General features: G+C 58.0%; 1 protein-coding gene across 5 annotated transcripts in view; it reads left to right on the top strand.

Moving 5' to 3' along the window:
- The window catches only part of LRRFIP1 (LRR binding FLII interacting protein 1), a 94,487-nt gene that overhangs the window by 26,167 nt on the left and 42,138 nt on the right, over positions 1-26,182 (top strand). For 3 of the 5 annotated variants that reach the window (XM_087819487.1, XM_087819486.1, XM_087819485.1), the window contains exons 2-4: positions 17,239-17,325; positions 22,537-22,554; positions 25,747-25,794. In XM_087819487.1, the coding sequence (XP_087675613.1) occupies positions 17,239-17,325; positions 22,537-22,554; positions 25,747-25,794 (153 nt within the window). Of the gene's footprint in view, positions 1-3,377; positions 3,619-17,238; positions 17,326-22,536; positions 22,555-25,746; positions 25,795-26,182 lie in introns of those variants that run through there. The other 2 variants (XM_087819489.1, XM_087819488.1) reach the window with 2 other exon arrangements.

The following is a 26,182-nucleotide window of genomic DNA, read 5'->3' as shown; positions in this document are numbered from 1 at the left end:
AACCGACCAGCACCATGGAGACCAGTCAACCGAGCTTGGGTGTGGCCCCAAATTGGTTAAATGTTCTGGCATTTGCTGGTTAGCAACCAGTCTCATGTTCCTAGAACAAAATTAGAGCATTCTATTTACCTTTTGTTCCTTTCTCGGGAAAGAAATTACGTTCTTGCATGTAACCATATTGTACATCAGAGAACTGCATTTTTTTAAATATTTTTTTTAAGATTTGGGACATTTAATTTTGTAGAGAGGGCACAAGCATGGAGGCTTTTAGGAATGAAGACAGTCGAGCTTCCCCAAACCTCAGGGGACCTCTCCGGGCAGAGCTCCTGGGTTTAAGTATCAACAGTGTGTCAGCAGGTCATTAGCTGCCTGGCAGCCTGGGAGGGGTCTGAGATTTAGTCGACCAGTTAAAAGAGACATCCTGACCAAAAGGAGGGGACCCTGAACCTGTGTCACTGACCTCACAGCCACACCCCTTCCTTTGGCTTCTCAGTGGACTTTCCAAAAACCAAGTTTGAGGATTCCACCGGTCCCTCATTACCACCCTCACAAGCGGCCCTGCTATCGGTTAAAAAGGAGAGAAGGGAGGGAGGGGAGGGCAAGGGAGGGAGGGAGGGTAGGGGGCTTCAGCGAGGGGCCCTTTTCCTTAGCGAGGGCTTATGATAAAATTAACAGCAGGCAGCCAGGCCCTCTACACTTGATTCTTGGGGCCTGAGGTCTAAGTAATGACTCCACGAGGCGTGAATTGAGCACTCCACTCACCGTTCAGACTGGCGCCGGCCCTGTGGTCTGAGGCTGGGCCCGGCGCAGGAACGGCTGGGCTGAAACACAGCAGAATGCAGCGGCCTCCTGCCTAGAACCGCGATTTTTCAACCCAGGTGCCGCAAGAATTGTTAAAACCTGCCTGACTACTTAGGGACACAGACCTCTTTTCCTTAGATTGTCAAATAAAAAAATGACAACAGCCAACACAACAATAGCCGTCTGGTGTGAGTGATCAAAATTACACCTCTTTTATTCTTCAGATCAGCAAAATGTATATTTTTTGTCGTGCCGCAGACTTTTACTAATTAGTTCACGTGCCCTGAGATGAGAAAGGTTGAAACGGCTGATCTAGTAGCGCGTTGGAATAGCCGTTTCCCCGCTACGCGCCCACTCAGTGGAGGAAGAACGCCCTGTGCGCCCACTAGCTGGTACTGTTAGCTTGTTCCTGGAACTGAAATTAGCCAGCGTGTTGCTCCTTGCTCCAGAACCCTTGGCTTCTGCAACCGCCCCCCCCACAGCTTTTGTGGGGCTCTGGGCTTGTCTCCCCCCGGGCATCCCCTCTGAGCCCAGTGTTGCCGCTTCCTTCCTGCCATGAAGGACAGGAAGGCCCGGGTGCCTTGGGCAGGGACTTTCTGGGAGCAAAGGGAAGAGAGGGGGCCTAGAGGCAGCCAGGCGGGCGTTGGTTTGTGTGTCCATCGGGCTGGCAGGTCTGCGTGTCCGTGTCTTGGGTCTTTCCCACACCGTGGGCGTGACCATCACAGACACGTTTCAGATGAGGCCCGAGATGCAGGGGCGAGGTACCTGCTCACGATGCCATAACGGGTGTCACAGGCAGGAACTGGACCAGATGGCTTCATGCCAGAGCCCACCTGCTCATCCCTGTCCCTGCACGGCCACCTGGGGGCTGGGGAGCCTGCAGGGGCTCCCAGCACTGCCTCAGAGGCAGGCGGTAAAGGAGGCCTGTTCCCCGGGCCCTGCCCTGGGACGTGGGGTCAGAGGGTGTGGGGTGGCAGGTGGCTCTAGAATTTGCCTGTCTGGGTGGGAATCTTCACAACAGTCTCGGAGAAGGCAGCTGCTTTATTCGTTGTCTGTCACTTCTGTCCGCAGAGCTGTTAGTCGCTGCTACACATGCTCCCTGAGTGCCACACTCGTTCATGTAGAACAGCTTAAAATTGTTTTCTCCGACTCATTTAATTTCATAGAACCAAGAATTGTTGCAATCCATGAACATATTTAAAAGTGTTATAGCAAGAAAACGAAGTATGGAAAGGCATTTCAATCCCTTTGAAAGTTATTTTTGTGGGCGGGAGGATGCTGGCCGTCCAGGCTGGGCGCTGTGGTCGCCTTGAGGGCTGAAGCCTGCGGAGTTCCTCCCGCGGCGGGCGCGCCGGGCCTTCACTGGCCTGGTCCCTCGCCCCTGCCCCCTCCTCAGGCGCCCTGTCCCTCGGGGCCTCCTCCGCAGCCCGTCCTTCCCGAGCCCCTTCCCCGAAGCCGCGTGGGCCGGGTGCCCTGTCCGCGGTGGGAAGGTGGGTGGGAAAAGCCACGCGCCCACATGTTCCCGAGAATCAGGTTAGAGGGGAGCTGGGGGATGTAACATTTAACTGTGAACTTGTCTCTCAAGACTCCTGGAAACGCCTTTGCAGAGAGTTAGGCCGAGCGACTCCGCTGGAAGGTCCCCCTTGGAGGCGGGAGGCGGTTTTTCTGAGATGGGCCCTCAGCGCCGGTCCCGGGGCCTGGCTGGCGGGCCTTCCGGGGCGCAGGCCTGGCCAGAACAGGCCACGGTCTGATCAATGTCAGAATGTCCCGTGGCTTCGGCCGGGGCCTGGCCAGGTCAGGAAACGTTCCGTGGCTCCGTCCGCTGGACTTGAACAGAACGAGGGGCCCGTGTGCTGCGGCTGGAGGGGGCGAGCGCTGGGGGGTGGGTCGCGGTCCCTGCGACCGGGCTCCCCTGCCCCCGTCCGCTCGGCCCTGCCCCTCACGCCCTCCCTGCCGGGCTCTGGACCCTGTGGCCCGGCTCTGAGCCACCGGGTGTGCGGACCCCGCCATCCGCGGCCCGCTGCTGGGGGGCGGGCGGGGGCGCCGGCCCGGGAAGCCTGTTCTCGCCCCGGGGGCCGCGCACTTGCGTCGTCCCGGCGGCAGCGGACCCTTCGCGGGGTGACGCGCTCACGGGGGACCCCGGCCGGCAGGTGCTGCTGGGCTCGGGGGGGGGGGGCCCGCAGACGCTCCCGGGCCCGAGTGTGGGGGACGCCGCGGGGCTGCAGCCGGCGGGAGCCGCGCCCAGGGCTGCGCGCACGGGAATGGGGGGGACGGAGGGCCCTGGGCGCCCCCCGCAGCGCCCGTTCCCACAGCCGCCGCCTCGCCCCCCGCGCCCGTGGGCGGGGCCGTCCGCGGGCCCCTTTCCGGCCGCTTTCCGGCGGAGGCGCGCGCGGGTTGGCTGGTGACCGGTCACCGCGCCCAGGGCGGGAGGGGCGGGTGGAGCGCGGGGGCGGGGCCCGGGGCGGGGCGCGCGGGGCCGAGTCGCGCCTCCGCCCCGGGGGCCCCCACCCGGCCGGGCCACCTGCGCCCCGCCCCTGCGGCCGCGCCCGACCGGGAAGCGGGGAGCGCGCCTCGCCTCCGCCTCGCCTCCCGCCCCCGGGAAGGGCGAGTCCGCGCCGTCGCCGCCGACCCCGCGCTGGGATCCGCGCGCCCGGGATGCGGTGAGCTGAGCGGGACCCGCGCCCTCGGACCCCGGCGCCCGCGTTCCCGAGCGTTTCCCGGCCGCGGGGAGGCGGCCCGGCAGCCGGCAGGATGACCGCCCCGGCGGCCGCGCAGAGCAAGGAGATCGACTGTCTGAGCCCCGAGGCGCAGAGGCTGGTAAGCGGAGGGCGCGGGAAGCTCGGCCCGCGGGCGTCGGGGGGGCTGGTGACGATCCGAGGGCCGGGCGCGGTCCCCTGCGCGAGGGGGGGGGGGCTCCGCGGCCGCCGCGCCGGGTGAGTGACCGTCCCCGCGGAGGCCGGCGGGAGGGAGCGGGCCTGCGCGGGCCAGTCCCCGGCTCCGTGCGCGCCCAATGCAGGTTCCACCTCCAGCCCCCCACGAAAGGACGGGGTCCCTCCCCTCTGCTGGCAGCACGGCCTGGCCACCGGCTGTGCCCAGCGGGGTCCTGGGCCGCCCACCTGTCCTGCGCGTGGTCTGGAGTTTCCCTCCGAGCTGTTCGTTTGGTATTTTACAAAATGCAGCCCAAGAAGCGGGGCCCAGCGCCGGGCCCTCTCCCCGAGGCTGGCACCGCCTGTGGCTGGGCGGGTCCGAGCACTTATCCTGCTCTGGACCTTCGGACCCCTGGGGACTGAGCTGACTTCTGCGCCTCCCCCAGGGACCCCAGCACCCAGATGGGCTCTGGCCTGTCTCCTGGGGTCTCCGGTCTAGACAGGATCCTCAGGATTTTGCAGTTATCCCGCGGCAGGTGTTGCTGGACTGGAGCTGAGGTGGCGGGGCCCATAGGAGCTCACCTCCGCCTGAGTTTGGAGGACTTCGCAGGGTGTGGCTACCCCATGGATGTGGGGTAGTTTGGCTGAAATTGGCCAGGTCTGTCGTTACACTGACATAGGGCTTGTGGTGGTCACAGTGGGAATCTTTACATTTGAGAAGATGCACTTCGGGAAAGATTCTATGGAGTTAGTACCACAGAGAACTGGGGTCCCAGCCAGTCGCCCCTTCCCCAGGTAGGAATTAAGCACCTGCTGGGTGTTGGTGGGAGGTTCAGAATGGGGAGGCTGCCCTGACCTTGGAGGAGCTTACCAAAGGTCAACCCGGAGAAGGCATAGAAATGGACTCGGATGATGAGTTCGCACTTGGGGCCCGCCTTCCTCGCTACGCCCGGCAGGTGGGTGTGTAAAGGCCCTTTCAGGTGCTGCTTCTTGACCTCACGTACCAGCTGTGGGCCAGACCTTTGTGGCAGGTTCCACCCCTTAACCTAGGGCCCGGGAACTCACAGAGAGAGCCTGGAATCACCGTCAGGGAGGGGAGCGTGGGGAGGGAAGGACAGGGCCCTGCTGAGAGGCCAGTGTCCCGAGGCGCGGCCTCGGCAAGCCATAGATGGCCAGAACCGGGTGCTGTGGGTCCCAGCAAGACTGAGCTCAGAGGAAGGAACTTTGGGCGGGGACTTTCTGTAGAAAAGAGTGAACGTGGATGTGAGAGAGGGAGGGACCGGGCCAGAGGAGGGAGTAGAAATAGCACCTGGCTTCCCAGGCCCGGCTGAGAGGCCTCCTTAACCCTTCGCTGAACTCTTGGGCTGGGGTGTGCTCCGGAGAGGCCGGTGAGAGGGGAGCCTGGACCAGGCCCTGACTGAGCAGGTGCTCCGCCCACACTGGCCCACCATCCCTGAATCCAGGGATTTAAAACCAGGGTGCTGCAAGAGCTTTTAAAACATGTGATATCTGCCTGTTTAATCAGGGGCACTGATCTCTTTTCCCTTAAATTGTCCAATTAAAAAAATAACAGCCAACACAACAGCCATCTGGTGTGAATGAATCAGTTATACTTCCTTTTTTTTGTCAGGTCAGCAAAAAATATATTTTTTGGTGTGCTGCAGAATTTTATTTATTTATTATTTTGGTTAACCCATACCCGAGGATTTTTTCCCATAGATTTTTAGGCAGAGTGGGAGGGAGGGAGGAAGGAAGGGAGGGAAGGAGGGGCAGAGAGAGAGAGGGAGAGAAACACTGACGTGGGAGAGACTATCGATTGGTTGCCTCCTGCACAAACCCCAACCAGGGCTGGGGATCGAACCTGAAACCCAGGTACATGTATGTCCTTGACCGGAATCGAACCCATTACCCTTCAGTCCGAGGGCCGGCGCTCTAACCACACCGTCCAGTGCTGTGCTGCAGAATTTTAATAATTAGTTTATGTGCCATGAGATGAAAAGGGTTGAAAATCGCTGCCCTACCAATTGCAGGATTCAGTAAGCTCTCAGCACCTAAAGTTGTTGCCTTTTGGGGTAAGTTGGTAGCGGAATTCATTTGGCAGAGAGACCTGCCCTGGCTGGCGGGAGGCTGGCGTCGGTCTTCACCTCTCTCGGTGTGAATATCCGTGCGTCTGTCTGCGGCCCCATTAATGGACTCGGTTAAGGGCTGTGCCTCTAGATTATTACAGAATATAGAGTGAATGCATCTCATTACCCTTCTAAAATCCAAAACTGTTGCCCTAGCTGGCTTAGCCCAGTGGCTAGAGCGTCCGCCCATGCACTGAAGGGTCTCGGGTTCGATTCAGGTCAAGGACACGGACCCCATCCAGGCTCTCTCCCCACCAGGCCTGGGCGGGAGGCAACCAATCAATGTGTGTCTCTCTCACATCGCTGTTTCTCTCTCTCCCTCCCTTCTCTCTCTGAAAAGCAATGGAGAAAAATATCCTGGGGCAAGGATTAATAATAATAACATAAAAATAAAATAAAATCCAAAACTGTTGAATCTGAAACATATCTGGTCCTGGGATTCCCGAGAAGAAATTGCGAGCCTGGGAGGTTCCTTTAGTGAACACTCCTCGAGGGTGAGACCTGGGAACCGGAGTAACACACGGTCCCTGTTTCCTGAGGGGGTGGTCCCCTTGAGAAGGAAGCGTTCTCATTGGCCAGTTTGGGGACAGGTGGAGGTGGGGAGCCTTGGAGTCACCCCGTGGCCACCTGGGCGATGCAGGTTCCAGCTGGAGGCTTCTGGGCATTTCAGACTGGCTGGTGCCAGTTGGGTTGTGCATTCAGTGACCCTCTTGTCCTGGGAATAGGGGTTCCCAGTGGGGAAGGAGGCCGGGGGCCACCTCAGGGCCAGAGGAGAGCTGGGGTGGCAGGAGGAAGCGGAGTTGTCAGGCCCCACCTCCCCTGGCAAAGGAAAAAGTCAGGATGAGAGCAGGTGTCCAGGCTCCTTAGGTGACAGTCAGCACCAGCCTGGAGCCCTGTGAGGGTTCGGTGTGGAAACCATGCGTTTCTCTCACTTTTGTAACTTCCCATGTTTGAGATGGGTTGTGTCACCGCTGGTTGCTTTCCACACACTGACTAGCAGGAACTGACACACGCCAGTCCTGCCCGGAGACAGCCTGGCCGGGCAGTGCGTGGGCACAGCCTCCAGGTCCCAGCTCATGTAGGTACCGGTGCCAAGGCCCACAGGTCTCGGTGGCGGCGAGCGGGGCTGTTGAGAGATGCGGGGATGGAGGCGGTGCTCAGGGGGCTGGCCGGCCACAGCTCAGCCGACGTCAGCGCGGGGATCATATGGTTTGTTTCAGATGGTCACTTCCTCAAGCAGTTAAGATGCAAACACTAAGTTCAGTCTTTTCTCACAGTATGAAGAGTGTCCCACTAGGCAAAGATGGAGACTAAATTTCCCTTTTTCTTTAAAAGTTGGTTTCTGTTCAGCCTAAACTAATGTCACAGAGCAGAAGCCTCCTTAGCAAAAAAAAAAAAAAAAAAAAAAAATTTAGCCTACACCCCCACTTCTGCTGAGCGCAGGAAGCCGGGTTATTTATAGTTGCAACACTGTTTCCCTCGGAGTTGATTGGACTGTTACCTATTCGAGTGGGGCCCTAATCTCCTTTCTGCAGGGCTGTGCGGCTGGACCTTGTGTGATGTGTTGTGATGTGTTTGCTCCTCAAAAGGCAATGTTTGAGAGGAATGCCTTATCCCTGAAAAATCGGGCTGTAACTCAGCCAAGAGGCGCGTATGACTAGTTACTCACACACCGGTTTCCCAAATCTGCGTTCATGTTTCAGAATGTCAGTCCCCGAGCCCGGCCGTAGGTGTGAATCACTGACCTGCTATTGGAATGGGCCTGGTCCGTCCTGCTGGCAGCTAGCCGTGGGGTGGGCGGGAGAGCAGTGCCCACCACCTTACTGTTGTGACTCCGGGCCTCCCAGAGTTTAGTTTGCTGTTTTGAATAAAGAAGCTTATTTTTATGGAATGGATTTACTAGGATTTTTCTTATTCGAACTATGTCTTTCTCCTAAGTGAAACAAAGGATTATTTTGACTACATCCAAGGTTTAATCATTCAAATTTGCCATGCATAGGGTCGCAGGCCACTAATAAAGTCCCACCCCCCAGCCCAACCCCAAAACAAACAGGACCCCACCCGCAGGTGCGCCTGTGGGGACTTTCACCCATGGGGGCAGGGCGCAGAGTTTCAATGGTTTTCTCCTTAGGGCTGTAACTCGGCAGCTTTGGAGCAGTTTTCCTTGAATCTGAAGAACAGCTGCTTTGTGGTAGAGACCAATTTATCTTAAGTTACTGTAGTGAGGATTTACTTTTAATTTTAACCAAAATGTCTCGTCTGTAGTTCGCGTGATAGAGCTTATGGAAGCAGCGTGGTTTCTGATCCGCGCACCTCCTTTCCTGCCTGGGCCATGAGGGCGCGGAGCCTTCCTGCTGGGGGGGGCCTCTGTGGGGGTTGGGCCGTCCCGCCCGCCCCTGAGGTTTTCTCCTGCCCCTCCTCCAGGTGGGGGCCTCCGCACACCGTCACCTCTGCTGCCCTGCCCCCTGGCTGGGCTGAGCCCGCCGCCGGGTCCGCAGCGGCTGTGGCAGTGACAGTAGGTAGCGTTTGCCCAGCCCCACCCCCAGCCCCGTGCTATCTCCTCTCGCAGATAAAGAGGAAACGGACGGAAGGTCAGGGACTTTCCCAAGTGCACACGGCTAGCGGGCGGAGCAGCGGGGCCTCTGACTCAGAGCGGAGCCGAGAGCTGTCACCTCGGCGGGTACCTGTCAGGCGGGGGCCTCGGCTGGAGCTGCTCCCATCTCTGCAGCCCTGGGGCTCGCACGCAGGGTCGGGTCCAAAGGCTGGTCCTGAGGCGGCCTCTTCAGACACCAGCCTTGCTCCCGAGTGCACGCCAGGACCCGGGGGCAAATCGAGACATCTTCATCGTATCAGATGCTTCGTTCCGTTTTCTGATAGTTTTCAAAACTTTTCAAAACAAAAGAACAGAGGCCAAGGAGGCACCTTGAAGTCCTGGAGCCTGGTGCCTGCCCCCAAGAATGAGGTCTGCTGTTCAGAAGGGACGCAGCTTGTCCGAGCTCCCATCAGTGGTTAGTGGTAGAGCCAAGACTGGTGGCTGGGTCTTGAGACCCCCCTCTGGACAGTCTTGCTCTGCAGAAACTCAGGGCCATGCGGAGAGGACACCATCTAGACAGAGGACCTATCGCCTCTTGGACTGTCCCTTGAGGTCCCCCAGGAGAAGAGGGGTGGGGCGCCAGCTCCTCGGGCAGAGGGCACAGCTGTGATCAGCCTGGCGAGATAAAGGCTTCTTTGAAGGCTGCTGTTTTATCACGAAATTCCATGATAATTTTAACGTGTACTCCATAACTTATCTGAGTGGATTTCGATGGAAACTTTGTGTTAAACTTTAACCAGTTAAACTTTAGTCATTAACTCCATGTCCTCGAAATCTTCAAGTGAAATTGATAAAGTGTCTTGTTAATTTTGTGGCTTACGCGCTGGCGCCCGACCTGGGCCCTGACCCCGTGGCCAGGCTGTTCAGGATGCGTGGCGCGCGTGGGACACCCGCCCCTCCTCGGCTCCATGCCCAAGTTTTATAGCTGCGGAAAGTCCGCAGCCGTCAGACCCGATGCCTCTTTTTTATAGCACATTTTTAACATCTTCATTATGAACCTGAAATGAAATTCATGGATGTAACGTTGATACATAATATCAAGTCAATAGAATGTTTAACTGTAGCATTTAAAAGAAGTAAAAGGGAGGTAAATTGCAACACTGGATGGTGAATTTTGATACCTGCCTGCTCTCCCGCGCAGCTCTCGGACGCTGGTGCAGACCTGAGCCCCGCATCATATGCGGGCCAATATGACGTGCCGTCCTCACGCCCAGACAGCACCCGTAGGTAGTGACCGGTGCTTGGACCCCCCTAAGTTGTGCTAACTCTTAGGAAAGCCCTGAACCAAACCAGGAATTGCCTTCCCTTGCTTTCCTCCTGGTTGCCTTCATGCGAAAGTCAATGCACATTAAAACTGTGCAGAACACATTTTGAGTGTATGTGTGAGCTGGAATCGGTTTGTAGCTCTGACAGTGATCAGGTGGCTGTCCCGTCCGCTGAGTGGCCCGTGGGAAGGCTCCTCACTGTTCGGGCCTGTCCTGTCTCCGGGCAGGATGGTTGGCGTGCGGGGCCTTGCCCCTAAATGCCATTAGTCCCCCCTCCAGTCACTGTGACTCCCCAATGCTGCCTGCCACCATTTCCAAAATGCTCTCTCAGAGTTGGCACTACTCCCCGCATTGACAACCGTCATCCCAAAGCGCCTTCCCTCCGTGGCCACCGTCAGTCTAGTCCTGGTCACAGAGAGGCCCCTCGGTGGGGAACTGACTGCCTAAGAGATGAGATTTTGAGACTGTAGTAAAATGCACGGTGGCCGCGGAGGGACAAGGGGCCGGTGGATACAGGGCACAGAGGCCATCGCTTGGGAGCTGCCGGCCTGACGAGTTCCCTCCGGTTCACACGCGTCACTCAGACCGTTCGGTTGCTTTGAGTAGCAGACTATTTCCAGAATCTGCATCTGAGGGGCCGCTTCCACTTCCTGCCGCAAAGGCAGCTCAGGAAAGGGGCTCGGGCTCGTCTCCCTCACGGCGCTGTCGGGGCTGGAAATGTGCCCGCACTGTAAGTCCCCTGACGTGGGCCTACGTGTGTGTTCGGGTCTCAGCCCCCGCCCTCGGGAGCTGCCTGTTTGTCACTCCAGGGAGGAACCACATGTGAACAGAGGCCCCTGCTTGTTTCTGAACAAAACAGGTCCTTTGTCACCACTTCCAGCTTCAGCTACATGATATTCCTCCCACATCGACACGGGTGAACTTTAAATACATCCCTCAGCTTAACCCAGGAGGTTATAAGCTATGGTTATGTCGTGTGAGCTGACAAGGTTCTGCTGGTTTGTCAGAAGAATTCTTCAACCTGGAGGCCAGAACGAATGCGTATCATCAGTATTAGAACTTCACTGAGCCCAGCCAGGGTGGCTCAGTGGTTGAGCATCGGCCTTGGATCCAGGAGATCGCGTTTCGATCCCCGGTCAGGGCACTTGCCTGGGTTTCAGGCTCGATCCCCAGCAGGGGTGGGCAGGAGGCAGCTCTCCCTTTCCCTTTCTCTGAAATCAATAAAAACATATTTTTTTAAAAATGAAACAAAAAAACGTCATCAATTGCTGTGCAGCTGGCAGACTGCTCATCTCTCTGAAGAGCCCCACGTGGCATCATTTCCACTTGGGGTGACACACCAGGGAGGTAGCAGTCACTGGGCTCCCTCTTGGGTGCCCACGGCCCAGTCCTTTTTCCGTTGACCCAGTTGGTGTTCTCAATGTGTGCGACAGCCCCCTCCCAAACAGCGTCCAGGATGTCGGCACCCAGCCTCACAGAGCCCGCGGTCATCTGCACGTTAGCGACGCGTGTCCCCTGGGCTCTGCAGGGTAGGGAGCTGGCCTCCCCAGCTGTCATCTTGGTGCCTTTCCCAACCCCGGGCTTTCTCAGGGTGGGGAACATGGAGAAAGCACATCTCGGCCCATTTCTGAAGAATATGACTCATGACCCCTCCAGCTTCCATATAGAACGTGGAGGCCCTGGGTGACTGCAGAGCTACGAGCAGAGAAGACCTTGCTCTCTGAGCGCAGGGCAGGGTGTCGTGGGACAGAGAATTCCATGCCGTGCAGAGACCCAGGGAAGCTTCGAGCTCCAGACAAGTACAGACAGAGCCAGGAGTCCCTGCAGCCGTGCAGGGCCTTCCAGAGCGTGAGTGAGCCCCGCTCCTGCCCAGCCCTCTGTCCCCTCTGAGCAGTCAGGATGTCTGGGCCACCATCAGGACGTCTGGGCCACCATCAGGACACCTGGGCCACCATCAGGACGCCTGGGCCACCATCAGGACGCCTGGGCCACCATCAGGACGTCTGGGCCACCATCAGGACGCCTGGGCCACCATCAGGATGTCTGGGCCACCATCAGGACATCTGGGCCACCATCAGGACGTCTGGGCCACCATCAGGACGTCTGGGCCACCATCAGGATGCCTGGGCCACCATCAGGACGCCTGGACCACCATCAGGACGTCTGGGCCACCAGTGTTGCTCACGTTTCTGCCCTCTGAGGAGCACCAGGCGGGCTGGGCCGGCTGGGTAGACGGGGAGGAGCCGCGAAGCACAGACATCGCTGGAATTGGGCGCAGGCTGCTGGGCAGCACCTCCTACGGCTCTGCTCGCAGATCCTCCCCCGCGGGCGGGAAGGCGAGTGTGGGTGGGAGCGCGTGTGGCCCAGCAGGGGCACCCGGCAGCCCCCCTTGGGCTGCTCCTTGCGTCCTGCCCAGCACCTTCTTTCCTGGTTCTGCTGCGCCTCAGTCCCCAGCCGGAGTCGGTCAGTCCCAGCTCCCTGACCCCAGGAGAGGAGCAGCCCGGCCTCTGGTCTCGGCGGAAGCTGTTATCTCTGTTATCTCTGGAATGCCTGGGCTCCAACAGGGCTGTTGGGTCACTGGCAGGACAGGCTCCTGACTTTATCCTGAGGCCTGTATCCCGCTGCCCGGAAACGCCTTCCACCCTGCGGTCGGGTTAGAGCCACCGGTCACCTGCCCTGGGCACTGCGCAGGGACCATCACTAAGGTGACTCCTGCTGTGCCCGTGGCCTCTCCAGCCTTTGCCAGGCCTGGCCCGGGTCTGTGCCGCCCCAGACGGCAGGTCACAGGGAGCAGCGCCACTCTGGTGGTCTCCCTCCCCAGCCAGCCTGTGTCCTCCATGGCCGGGCCCCTGCCCGTGACGTCGTCTGGGCCTCCACAGCCTGGACTCGCTGGGCGCTGGAGGGCTGGCCCCTGAGACCCTGCTGGGACGCCCGGGCTGTTTATAACCGTTGGTTCAGGAGCCCTGGGGCTCAGACCGGAGCCTCTCTGGGCACTTTAGTGTCTCCTATCGTGCGTGTCAGAGAGCTGACCAATTTCCTGCAGTCAAATAAAATATAAAAGTGGAACTTAGGAGTCAAGGGTTCAGCTTTTTAAATTATAATGAGGCAGCTTTGATGATAAATGGCTGCTCTCCTCCCAGCCATGTCCTCCATCAAAGGGCGCCTTGATTGAAAACCCCGTAGATAAAGCTCCATCTACGGGATTCCTGGCCAGGCCAGGGGATCCTTGGGGAGGGGCCGCCTGTCCCCTGTAAGGCGCAGGGAACTCTGGCACTCCCCGGTGACGCTGGGCGGGCCTGAGAAAGCAGGGAGCCTGCATCTCGTCAGAGGAGCCCAGCTGGGTCAGCGCCCCCCTCGGCCCCAGCTAATCCCACGGGCGGCATTAGAACGGGTAGAACGGGGGGGGGGGCGGGTTTCCTTGGGTGGGAGACACAACACTGCGCAGTTGCAGCAGCAGAACCCCTGCCACCTCCTAGTCTGGGTTTGAGGCACTTTCATTTCCTTCCTCCCCCCCCTTCCTTCCTTCAAAAAACTGCTCATTATTTGAAAACTGTCAGACACCCAGAGGCAGATGGGAGGGCAGAAGGCAGAGGGCCCCACACCTGAGGGGGGCAAGCTGAAGCCCAGATGGCTGCCCCTCCCTCCCCCAGGTTCTGACTCCTGTTGCTGGCTGGAGGCGAGGCCCCTGCCACTGTGAAGGACACTGCGAGGGCCATCAGTTTAAAGACCCCCACGCCCCACCTCCAGCCCCAGCAGCAGTCGGCCGACAGCCACGTAGACCCCCCAGCTCCACTCCCCCCACCCTGGTTGTGCTAAAGCAAATCTGGGCAAAATCGTAGCATCTCACCCTCAACCATCTGAGTGTGTATCTCGACAAGGATGGTACTGGGCAGAGGAGGGTGGTTCGGGGCCAGGAGCTCTGCCTTTGCCTGAGCCCCTTGAGGAGATGCTGGGGCCGAGGGGAGGCGCTGAAGGCTTCTGGCCACCTCTCGGGTGGCTCCTGTAGGCAGGGGAGAGAGCGGCCTGGGACCTGGGGCCGAGCCAACCGTCCCACAGGAGCCGCTGTGGGACCAGGGCCTGAGGTCCAAGCAGGAGCTTGAAGCGGAGTCATGAAGGGAGCGGCCTCCATACTCCTCCTGCCGGCCGACGGCTGGCTGGGGAGTGGCCATGTCTTATGTCTAAACTTTTTCTTTCTGAAGCCCTGAGCAGTTTATACTTTGTCTTCTAAATTCCATAGATCCCCCAGCGTTCCCCCGTCTGTTGTCATCTCCCTGAGGGTGGGGACAGGGGTGCGTAATACAAAACCCCCAGGGCCTTTGGGGGAGGGGGCGGGACAGATGTCCTTGAGCATCCTGTGCCAGGAGCCTCTGGGTGGTGCCCGGGTGGGTGAGGTTCTTCTCCGAGGTTGACTTCTGGGGCCACAGGGGCCTCCTTGGGACCTTGGCCCCTGACCTCGCACAGTGGCCTCAGGGCCGTGCCTCCTCCTGGGCTGCGGTTCCGCCAGCCCCGCCCGCTCCTGTTCGCGGCTCCCGCCCAGAGGCAGCCTCTCCTCGCTTGCCGGGCTTCCTGCCGCCCTCCCCACCCTGTTCCTGCCCCGACATTGCAACCGGAGCAATATTTCTCAATCAGATGTCAGGCCCGAGTGTTCCCGCTTAAAACCCTCCAGCGGTTCCGCATCCCCTTGAAGATAAGGTTCCAGACACCGGAGCTGAGCGCTGGCCTGGACCCGGCCCTCGGACTCCCTGCCCGGCCACGTGCCCTGGCCCCGCACTCCCCGGCCCTGCTCTGTCCTCTGCTCCTTGAGGTCTGGCTTAGGGTCCTGTCCTCCAGGAAGCCCCCCAGACAGCAGGATTGGGTTAAGCTCCCCTCCACCCCGACCCCTCACTGTAGCACTTGTCACTTGTTCATGGTCACCGATTGCTTTGTCTGTATCCTGAGACTGGGGACCCAAATGCACTTTGAAAGTCCTTCCTGGCTGCCTGGGATGGTGCTGCAAGTTCACGTGGCCGGGCTGGTGGCCTGGCCTGGTGGCCTGGGCTTGGGGTGGCCAGTGAGCGGCTGTCCCATGTAAGCGAAGTACTGTACATAAAGTGAAAGTGGCATTTGGAAACTTAAACCCTCTGGCACCCTCAGCGTGCAGGTTTATATTTTATACACGTGTCAGACGGTAAAGGATCCGCCCTGCTCCCAGGAAGCTCTGGCCTGAGGCCCCCGGCCCCTGGACCCTCGGCAGCCAGAGAGCAGGGCCAGGCTCACGTGACTGTCGAGGGCTGGTTTCGTGTTTGCATATTGCTGAGGTGGACCGTTGCTATTTTGGTTTTTTGTTCGTTTAATGACTCGATCCTATCAGGTATGTCCCCTGGTGACCTCACAGCGGCCACGGGAGTGGTCACTATCTCCTGTGCTCTGTTGGGCTGTTCCGTGCTCTTGGCAACATTAGGGTCTTAGGATGAGCTGCGTGGTGAGGACTCCGGCGTTTTTCTTTGAGGCGTCTCAGGCCGGTGTCGGGGTTAGTCTGCTGGTATGGTCTTACTCTCAAAGCTGGCGTACGCAGTTTTGTGCCAGCTGAAGTGCCGACCTGCAGACGTGTCGGTTGTAGCGAGCCTGTGGCCCCGCGCGTGACCCTTTCCCCTTCCCTGTGGCTGTCGGCTGGGCCCGCGCTCAGCTCAGAGGCCGCCCATACTCCCTGTCAGGTGGCCCCGCACAGGCCCCTCCCTCAGGGCGGGCTACTTTTCCAGGGGAATCTGACTTCTAGACTCTTATAAAAATCTAACCTGATTAGCTGAGGCCCACCGGGAATAACCGCTTTTGACAAACCCAGAGTCCACTGGTGAGGGACCTTCGTGATTTGTGTTTCTCTTTGCCATGATTGCACCCCAGCCACGGGAGTGGCACCCATCGTGCTCGCAGAGGGCCCCCCGCTCGGGAGCAGATCGCGCGGAGCATGGACACCAGGGATGGGACTCTCAGGACCACCCTAGAGTCCCCCACCACTCTCCCGTCTCCCTCGGCCCCCTCTGGAGCCCTTTCCTCTTTCCCCGGCCCTCCTCCCAGGTCCTCCCCACCCCAGCTGACGGGCTGTGGCCACCTGGTCTGTGCGGCACAGACGCGGGGCTGGCGGGCTGCTGGGGAGGCGGCTGCCCTGGGCGTAAACCTCTTGCTGGCCTGTCCCCTCACTGGCCTATCCGTGGGCTGGAGGAAGTCACTGTAGCCAGTGTCAGTCGATGAACCTTTCCCTGCCCTCCCCTCCAGCTTTGCTCTCACAGTGTTGAGAAAATTGAAAATGGCAACGAGTCCAAGTTCTGACATGGCTGTGGTTTCGACACCTTCAGTTGAAGGGCCTGGGCCTGGATTGTTAAAGGAACCACAGGAACAAGCCGAGTTATAAACTAAACTCCTTCTGAGGACACGCCAGCCAACCGGTGATAGCTCAGCTGTGGTCAGGCTTCCACTGAGATTAGAATTTAGAAAGAAAATGAACTTGTAATTCAGTGTAAGCATGGGGTGGGCCGATGGCTGTCCCTGCACCAGGACCCGCTGTCCAGATGTGAGCCTGGGGTGCGGGGCCTGGCCATCGGGGAGACGCTGTGTGACGCGACACGCGGCCACCTCACTGCTCACACTGGAAGCCCGGTGCCGTCCCCAGTAACCCCTTTTTAAGGTTATCCAGGGAACAGTGAGATGTCTGGAAGATCTGGCGGAGGAATTGCGAGTGTAGCTCTGAAAAATTAAGTGGGAAGGAAGGTGGGATTTGACACCAGAGACCCGGCCCCTGACGCACTCGCGCCGCTCACCTCCCCAAGTGGTGAGCGAGCACAGGATTGTGCCGCGTGGAACCGCGTTCAGGTGCCGGGCTTGCGGCACTGGCCGGCCCTGGCTGGCGTTTTAGATGCTCTCCAGCCGAGTGTGGGAAGCAGCCGCAGCTGACAGATTTTTTTTAATGTAACGCTTCTCGCCTTGGTCCTGAGAGAAGACGGGCCCCCAGCGCTGCAGGTGGTGAAGGGGAGGCTGAGGGCGGCAGGGCGTAGGGAGAGGTGACCGGAGTCCTGGAAATCGGGGTCAGAATCCCAGCCCCACACCCTTGGCCCTGTCTGGCAGCCTCTCCCAGCCTCTGCTTCCTGCCGGTGAAGGGAGGGGCTGAACCAGTGACCTGTGGTCCTGCTCAAATGCTTGGCTTCGTGCATTATTAGCCTGTTGTAGCCCCAGAGGACGGCAGACTGCCCAGCCCTGCCACCTATGGGCTGTGTGACCTTGGGCAAGTCACTCGCCCTCTCTGTGCCTTAGTTCCCTCATCTGTAACCTGGGGATGGTAACAGTGTCTGCCTGATGGCGCTGTGGCAGGAGCACATGGCAAAATGTGTCGAAAGCCCGCAGAACGGGGCCCGCGGCACATAGCGAGGGCTCCGTGACGGCGGCGTCGTTATTACTTGTAACCGCTGCCGCCGCTGACCCTCGTCTCGCGTCGGCGGTGCGCCCCTGGGCACCTACGCACCTCGGGACCGGGTTTCTCCCACCGGCATCCTTGTCACCGTGCACCTGAGGTTGGCCCCGGCCTGTCTTCTAACGCAGTTTCCCGTGTGTTGCAGGCGGAGGCCCGGCTGGCGGCGAAGCGCGCGGCCCGCGCGGAGGCCCGAGAGATCCGGATGAAGGAGCTGGAGCGACAGCAGAGGGAGGTGAGGGAGTCCGTCGTCGTGTCCCCCCCCCCCCCGGCGCTTCCAGGCCGGCCGAGCACGCGGGCAGGGCCCACGCTCGGGACACGCTCGGGTCTGTGACGTTTGCTCAAGGTCAGCCCAGGGAGGCGCGTGGTGCGGATGCCCGAGGTGCCTGCCGGGCGCCCGCCCGCGGGATCCGGACCCGCTTCCCGGCCTGGTCCCCCCGCTTTCGGCCTGAGCTTCACGGTCCCACCGCCGAGCGAGAATCCCGACCTCTGAGTTAAGCGTGAAGGAAGAGCAGGCGCTTATGTTTTTATACAAATAACTGTTCTGTTTTAAAATGTTTCCCTGCGGTTTGTGCACGTTTTAGCAGGTTTCGGGAAGCCTGAGCCTGCGTGCGGTTCAGAGCACGGAGTAAAGCCCCTGACGAAATAGCCGGGGAAGCGGACAGGGACGTGTTTGCGCACCTGCGGCGGGTGCTCGCTCCTTATTTTCATAACCCTGAGCCGGAGCCCGAGTCAGGTGGCAGCTGAGTTAGAGCTGTGGGCTTTCCCGTGACTCTTTCATGACCTCGAGGTCCTGGGGCAGTGAGGGAGCCCCTGTCCCTGGGACCCTGTTTTCCTGTGGGCCAGGCCCTTCGGGAACATCCGCCCCAGGGCCCCTCCGGAGGCTCCGCTCGCCGGAAGATTTGAATTGGGTGCTTTGGAAAGGGCCGGCCAGCTGCCTTCCCGGGCCGGCTTGCGTACCCAGTCCTGTTTGGTTCACACGGCCAGATTTTAAAAGTCAAGCCGATGTTTTAAAACTTGTGAGATTTCAGGGGGGGGAAATCTAATTTCCAGTTTTTCTTAAAACCATCACAGATTCCCCCACTTCTCTGTAGGGTGAGGGCCCAGGGTCATTCTCTGCCTGAAGGGCCGGTCACTCCCTGGGGCGGGGTGGGGGGGGCAGAGGTGAATTTGGAAATTTGGAGAGGAAACTGCTTCCTTGTGTGTGAGGAATAGGTTGAAGGTCATTAGAAATTCAAGCCCGGGGGGTCACGGTTCCTGAGGGACAGGCCACACCCCACTCAGCGTTCTTGTAGGGAAGTGACTGTGTTGTGGGTATTACCGGTCCTATGTTTCTGTGTGAAAAGGGCTGAACAAGGGTCTGAAAGTCAGTCACCGCCTCCCCTCATTGGTGGAAATACAAGTACAGTTGTAAGCAAGCTCTGGGTTTTATGGTATTTGAGTCAGTGCCCTGCCCCCTAGAGTTGCGTTTATCACTTTAAAGTTGGGAATAATTTGGACTTTGAAACTCTCCTGAGGCCTGCTGATTCTCTGGAAGCGCCTCTCATCCATTATCGTGGTTGAGGGCGAGGTTCGGACCCTGGTCAGCTCCCGTCCGTGAACTCGGGGTCTGAGCCTGGCCAGCAGTGGCTCCTGAGGGTCGTAATAAGGAGCATTTTCAATCAGGAGGACAAGTGCTTGGGCTGGGATGTGGGGAAAGGAGCAGGTCCTGTTTAGCAGGCCTTGGTCACACACCTGAGATGGTGCCACGTGTGCTTAGGGGCCATCCTGACACCCAGCAGCCTCTGACCATTGGCCTCTGGTACAAATCACAGTCGTTGGAGGCTGCCCAACAGAGTAGTTCTTTTAGCCCGAACTCATTTTTAAGAATAGATATTTTAAATGACAGATTGCTTTTTCAAACCGCCTGGTGCCGGTGTCTGTTCCGAATACCTCTGTTCACTCAGTAGGTGCTCGAAGGCCCCCTGGGAGCAGGACTAGGAGCCCCTCCCTCTGCTTCCAAAATTAGGATGGCAGCGGGGTCAGGGCGCTGGCTCAGTGAACAGCGGGGGTCAGGGCTGGGCCGTCAGTGGGCACCGGCCCGTTTGTCCGGATCGTCACCGTCTGCGGAGGCAGTGGCTCCATTCTCCACCCCCCAGGAGCCGCCCACCCTCTCAGGGGCTCATGGTTTTAATCGGCTTTTCCAGTTTCTCCAACAGTCCCCAGTCCTCTTTCTATCAAGGTCTTAAAAGAGCTGTAAGAAGAATTTGCCCCAATTTTTGTCGCTGTGCCAGGTTTTGCCACAGCTGATTGAGTTTCAACACTGAATCCCCCTGTTGAAAAGAATTCCTGGTGGCCTGTGATGGTCCCCCGGGCGCTGTTGGAGCTGAGCCAGCGGCTCAGGGGCGAGGTGACAGTGAGTCTGTAGGGGTCCCACCTTGGGTGTTCATGGCGATGGTAGCCATCATTTTATAGTTTTCTTACATTTAAGAGAAAGTGACTTTCACCAAGTACACAAACATAACATCTGTACAAAGTCAAGGTGAAAGTGAATTACAGTGTGTGTGCATACGCGTCCGTCTTCCAAATTACCCGTTTAGAGAAAACGGATCCTGTCCTTAATTACAGACAGAAGTGATTTAAATGTGCACTTGACAACCTAAGCAGGTTCTTGCCAGTTCTTTGCCAGGTTCTTTATTTAGAAAATAAAAACAGAGGAGTTAAGCCAAGAAACCGTGTGTTTCAACGGCCTCCTTTAACCACCCAGCCCCATTTCTCCGTTTGAGTCAAAGGAAGCAGTCTTCTGTTTCGTTTTAATTCTACAACCTGAGGCCCATCCTGCCTGCTAAGCCGGGGCCCTTTAGTTTTGGTGGTGTGGAAGGGGCTGGCCGTCCGGAGGGGCCTCGGTGGCTGTCACGCAGGGACAGGGCGCCCCAAGGAGTCAACCCCCCCCCCCCCCCCCCCGGCTGCAGGGCAGCTGGTGGCAGAACCCGACGAGCCGGCCCTGACCTGAGCGTCTGCCGGCCCCGGGCCTGCGCCGCATGCTCCCCTCGGCGTTTGGTTCCTGCTAAGCATCTTGGGCTTTGCAGAGAAAATCTGATTAAAACCTGGGATATCCAGTTAAAAACGCCACCTCACCTCCCTCGGTCACACACACGGGTTTCACTCGGGTAGTGGAGGGCACTGGAATTTTGAAATGCCCCGTTGTGACCGTGCGTGGCACCCCGCTGCGAGGACGTCAGCGTTCCCCGGGGACTTGTTGTGGTTCAAGGTCATGGACCGTCTCTCGTGAAGGCAGCTGGGTCCTTGGGTCCTCCGAGCACCCAGCCCCCAGCAGAGGCCTCCGAGACCTGGGACCGGGCTTCGGTGCGTGAGACCGAGCGGTGGGAGGAGGGCGGGGGGAGCGTGGCGCCCCTGTGAGAAAACACTTCAGGTCATGTCACTTTTTATCTGTCCCCTGGGCTTCATGCTTCTCTCTCCTTCTCTGCTGAACTCGAACCCCTACTGGGGTCAGGCGCAGGCCTGGTGGCCGGCCCGAGGCTGCAAGTGCGCAGTCACATCAGTGTGTGTTGGGGGTGCAGAGAATGGACTCCGGTCCGCCCGGCCGGGGGACCCTGTGTGACGGCAGCTGTGAGCTGTGAAGGGACAGCCGGGCAGCAGCCGCAGGTGAGCACGGAGCCCTGGGTACACGGCCACCTCGTGAGCCCAGCAGCGCCAGCTTACCCAGACGACTTTGCTCCCGTGCATTAGCACCCCCAGAGCAGGAGAGCCCCGCTATTGCCAGGGTCCGTCTGCTCCTTTAAAAAGGGGTTGGGAAGGTGTAAATAAATCCAGGTCTCTTGTTGCTAGTCAAAGAGAACTGGGGTGGGGCAGAGGGGAATGGCAGGGACATCCCGGAGCCTCCGCCACGTGGCAGCGCTGGGCCTGGGCCTGTCACTTAGTCCGTGAGGGAGTTTTATCGACAGGTGAGGAAATCAGGACCCAGCAGACTTTTCTCCCTGCAGCTGAGAAGGTGACCAAGATTTCCACCTAGGTCTGAGAAAGCTGAAAGCTTGCGGTCTTCCCCGCACACCTTCTGCCTCAAAGTCAGAGTGTGCCCCGCAGTGAAAACCAGCAGGTTGGGGGGAGTGAGCACGGTCACGGGTGAAAGGGCCCTGCGCCCGCCAGTGCTCGCAGCAGGGGGTGGGACCGCGCACAGCCCCCTCCTTTACGGCTGGAAGCAAACCTTGAAAAACGAGTTTTCCCCTGATGCTGAGCTGGAGGAACAGTGTAATCAGCACAGAATAGGCGATTTTATTAGCCAGGGTTTCACAGAGGACACGGAAGCAGGATCTGCTCACTCGGGGGTTTCTGGATTGGACCAAGTCTGGGGTCGGGGTGTGCAGGCGTGCACCCCTGTGCACACGCGTGTGCGGACGTGTGCGCATGCACCCGGAGAGAAGGCGAGACGGGCTGCTGAGGTCTGAGCTCCGGGTTTGGGGACGAGCTGTAAGGACTTAGCAAGGGGTGCGGACCACGCCCCTCGGCCTCGCCTCTGCAGGCCACATCCCTGCTGTTACTGAAGCAGCTGGCACAGTGTGAGGTTTTAAATCTGGTGGCCCCGGGGCTCTGCATTTTGTGTTGTGGATGAAGTAGGAATGAGTCTTCTTGGTAAGGCCAGGCTGAGCCTGAAGGACTGAGATTTTGGTGTAAAAATTGAGAAACGGGATTCTGTCTTCATAGGGGGCAGGGGGTGAGCCATCCACGCCCACATAGGTGCTCGAGCAGACGGGGGCTCCTGGAGAGGAGGTCAGGTTGGCTGCAGGCGGGCAGAGCCTGTGCTCGCCTGTGTGAGGCCAGAAATACCGGGTTCCCAGCCCTGCGGTTGGCGGTGCCCTGGACAGTGTTTTTACCAGTGTTTTGTCGAATGAGAGAGAGAGAGAGAGTGAGTGGAGCACCTCGGTCTTACCCAGCGATCCCTGCAAGGCCGGGAGAGGCCCGGAGCAGGCCGGTGTCCGCGGGAGGGATCGAGCCTTGAGAAAGCGCGCCAGGTATCGTCCAGCGGCCGCGCTTCGCTGGAGGTTTGCCGGGGTCTGTCTGTATCCACAGGACAGGCAGGAGAGCCTCTTCTCCACAGTCGTGAACTTGCCCCGCTGGCCTCCCTGGGAGGTTCCTGTACCTTTTTGTTGCACTTTTGTCACGGTGAAAAGGCGTTCCAGCTTGGGGTGGAGCGCTCTCTCCAGTCCTGGCGAGCGCGGCCTTCGGCCCGAGGGACCGAAAATGAGCGTCGCCTAAGTTCTGAAATGACCAGTTCTCCCGGCGAGACTTCGCAAGTTTTTTCATTCTTCCTTCACCAACTATTTCGGTTTTCCCTCCGTTATGACTTTTGCTCATGTTTCTAGGTTCTACTCAAACCTGCCCCTCTGATGTTCCTACTTGCTAATGGATCTTATGTTTCTCTCCCGATTTCTCTTGCCCTGCCCTGTAGATCTATCAGGTCCAGCAGGTAGGCGCTCCCCTGCTCTCTGGTTTGCATGCGCTGCTTTCCTCTGGCCCAGGGCCTGGCCGCCTTTCAGAAATAACGCCTCCCACCGAAAGTGCGTACAAGTTCTTATCGCTGCCCCACTGCTCTGTTTATGAATTGCCACGGACAAGGATGTTTATTTAAGTCCCGGCTTCTGTCTCTGCAAAAAGAAACTCCCCTCAGACGCATCCGTATGTACCGAATGCTTTTCTCGTCTTTGGTTTTCTGGAGAAATCAGAAAACTGTTTCTTTGAGGAGGAAAAGAATGAATTCTAGGACAAAATTAAGTCCCATTTCAGAATTTAGGAAACCCTCTGAAATCAGATATTTAAAGAGGAAGATTACCCTTCCATTTAATTTTCTTAGAAAACTTTTAAAATATCAGTGCAAGTCACCGTATAGCAGGAGATTATTATACCCTTAAAACTCTGCATGAAAAACGAAATGATGGTGTCACAGTAAAATTCAGTAGCTCCCCGTGGACCTGCCTCTGTCCCTGATACTGAGAGTGCAAATGTGCGGGCTCTGTTTCCTAATATTTTGTAGAATCAGCCAAGGTTCAGAACTAAATGCTCCAAGCGGGCCAGACACAGAGACTACAGGGAAAAACACCAGATGAATGGCCCCAGTTCAGCCGGAAGGAAGGAAGGAAGGGGGGGCGAGAGGCTCCCTGCGAGTTTATAGTGTCTACACCGTCTTCCCCGTAAACGGATTCAGCTTGTTACATGTGACATCTATAGCAGTTTATTTCTGTAACTGTTTCTAGATAAAGAACAGCAACTATGTGTATCTTTTAGAGCAGCTAATAATTACATTTCATTTCAGAGGTTGGGCTGTGCAGGCCCTTTCAACACACTCTCGGTGAATTTAAAACACGGTCCCCAAGTTCCTTCACTGATGACAGCCCCACGTCGCCTTCCTTCCTGCCCCACCCCGTCTGCATCAGCACCGTCCCGAAGAGTAAAGAAACCAGCTGAGCAGACACCAGCCTCCGATGGCGCTTTGATAGTTTTTGTAGGGTCTGAGAATGAAAATGTACATTGAAGCTAGAGCCAGATCGCACGTCCGGAGTCTCAGGGAAGGTAGCAGGTAGAAGACAAGGCTGGACCCTCGCTGGGCCTGGGAGCAGATGTCACTGTCCCAAACCTGAACGAGGGACTCCGTCTGCTAATTGCTACTTTGATCCATCCCTTCGTTACTAGTCCCGGATCGCTGTTAGCTTCTTTTCACGAACCCGCCTGGGATGTGCAGTTAGAATGTTGCCAGGATAGACCCAGAAATTACAACCAGGCCTATTAAGTTTCTCCAAAGTGACCCAAAAAGTGAGGATGTAGCAACGTAAGCCAGACGGTTTAAAACTGCATTTCCTAAGGACAGTTTGAATTACGTTTTTATTATAAAAAATTGCGCACTGATAAGCAGAAATTAATCAGAACCCACAGGCTACAAGGCAGAGGTACTTACTCTTAGAATATTACATTTCTGTGTTTCTAAGAAGTATGCTCGAGTATTCTTACATAGTTCAAAAGTAAAATTTTATTTTTGCTTTAATAGACCTCAACTCAATCGTAAAAACAATCAAACAGAAAAGCACAGTGACACTAGTCCTCAGCGCGAAAGCACATACGCGTTTCTGTAATAAAGACGGGCCCAAGGCCACCAAGAAACAGGGCAAGGCGGCAGTGAGGGCTCTCGCCCAGCCCCTGGAGCGCGGGTTCTCTTCTATGGAATCGAAGCTATTTCTGAAAGTCAAGCCCTTTCCCCTCTGCCTGGCCCCCCCCCCCGCATGGCTCACCGGCTAACCCCTGGCCCCGTGGGAGTGCTGAGTGTGCTGTGCCCGGGACCTGCTGCACTGACCCGCGCCCACCTCGGAGCCACGCCTGCCTCACCTGCTTCCACGGCCGGGTCGCCTCCCCGGGGGGTGACGTGGGGACATAGTGGGGGTTCCAGCGGCTGCCCCTCTGGCCGCCCAGGAACTGGATGGAGAACCTGAGTCCTGGGTCTTCATCATGAGAACAGCAGCAGGCAGTGCAGGCCTCGATGTAGGGCTGGCAAAAAGCAGGGTAGGAAAAAGGGGTAACAGAGGCTTCTTTTGGAATTTAAGTAATATTTTGTGAGTGTGCACAGGCCTCGCCTTTCCTGAGACACATTTTCTGTCTTTGTAACGAAGACCTGAGCTAAAGGGGGTCGCCCGTCTCGCAGCCGACAGTGGGAGTCGGGCTGATGTTAGCCGAGTGCGGAGGAGCTCGAGGCCCTGGCGCTTCACGTAGCTGATGTTAGCGCGCGCCCGGGACGTGTTCCCTTTTATTTCCTGTCTCTTTATCGTCTAAGGCACGTCGCTTACAGAAAAAGACATGGCTCGTGTGCTTTCGATACTGAGTTTTTAAAGTGGGGTTAAATTCCCCCTCCCGATTTTTCCGGTCCTAACTTTCCGCTTACGCCCCCTCGAAGAGGAAGGGGCAAGGCCGCGGGGATCGCGCCACAGCCGGGCATGTGCCCTGGCCGGGCATCGAACCGCGACCTCCCGGTTCATGGGCCGACGCTCACCCGCTGAGCCGCTCCGGCCAGGCTGAATCCGCTTTTCTAGCTCTGACTTGGGCGCCGTGGTTTAGACGAGCCAGGTGCCAACGTGGAGGCACGAGCTGAAAAAGCCAGAACGTAACTTGCAAACTTAAGTTTTCCCTGTGCAAAGGCCTCTCCCTCCATGGCTATAAAGACACCAGAGATCATAAGTTGAGCACAGGTGTCAGAGGGTGGGAACTAGTGCACCAAAAACCCCGGGGATATCACAGTGGCCCCCCCTCCCCCCGCCCTAGGTTTTCTCAGTCCTGTTGTGGCGACACAGGCTGCTGTCCGCCTGTGCCCTCTGAGCCAGTCCAGAGGCCTCCAAGGTGCTGCTGGCTCATGCCCATCCCTGGTCCATTCCTGGGCCCCAGGATGCAGCATCCTGGGCACCCTGGGCTTTCAGGTGGGAGGGGATGGGAAGGGGTGTCCCAGGCTCCACTGCCTCGGGGGCCGCCCCTGCCGAACCCCGCCTGCATCACCGCTTTGTCTTGGCGTGTCCCCTCACCGTGTGGCCTGGGCGGCGGCTTGGGGATGCATGTCACAGAAGCTCCTTATGCATTTTCCATTTATTTCCCTTCTCGCCTAATTCTCTTTCCCTTCTGTCTCTAGAAATATTACGGGCTGTATACCAAGTGGGGCGACATCGAGCAGTGGATGGTAGGCCTTGAATGCAGTTTTCAGAAACTTGCATGGTTTATAATTTGATTGCTACACAGTTTAATTACATAAATGGATTCCTGCTGCACCATAATTGAATACTGAGAGGTCGTCTGCCGGGGTCTCCTGCGTCCAGCCTGGCCGTTTACATCCCCTTGAGGCCTGGGCCCCAGCCAGATGCTTGGTCTGGGCTGTTCAGCAGCAGCTGACTCCCGGATTCTCCAGGCCGGTGTTGAGGAGATCGCCTCCCTCCCTGACCTCCCAGGGCAGAGGACTGTCCTCTAGGGATGCTCGGGCCACGTGTGAGGCTCTGGTCGGAGCCCAGAGGCCACATAATGCTCCATTTCCTTCAGTCACAACTGCACTCAGCTGGCTGGTCGCCCTCATT

The sequence above is a fragment of the Miniopterus natalensis genome, chromosome 8, assembly GCF_054644295.1.
Source record: "Miniopterus natalensis isolate mMinNat1 chromosome 8, mMinNat1.hap1, whole genome shotgun sequence".
Lineage (NCBI taxonomy): Eukaryota > Metazoa > Chordata > Mammalia > Chiroptera > Miniopteridae > Miniopterus > Miniopterus natalensis.
The sequence above is the reverse complement of the archived record's forward strand: the minus strand, read 5'-3'. Positions and strand labels throughout refer to the sequence as shown.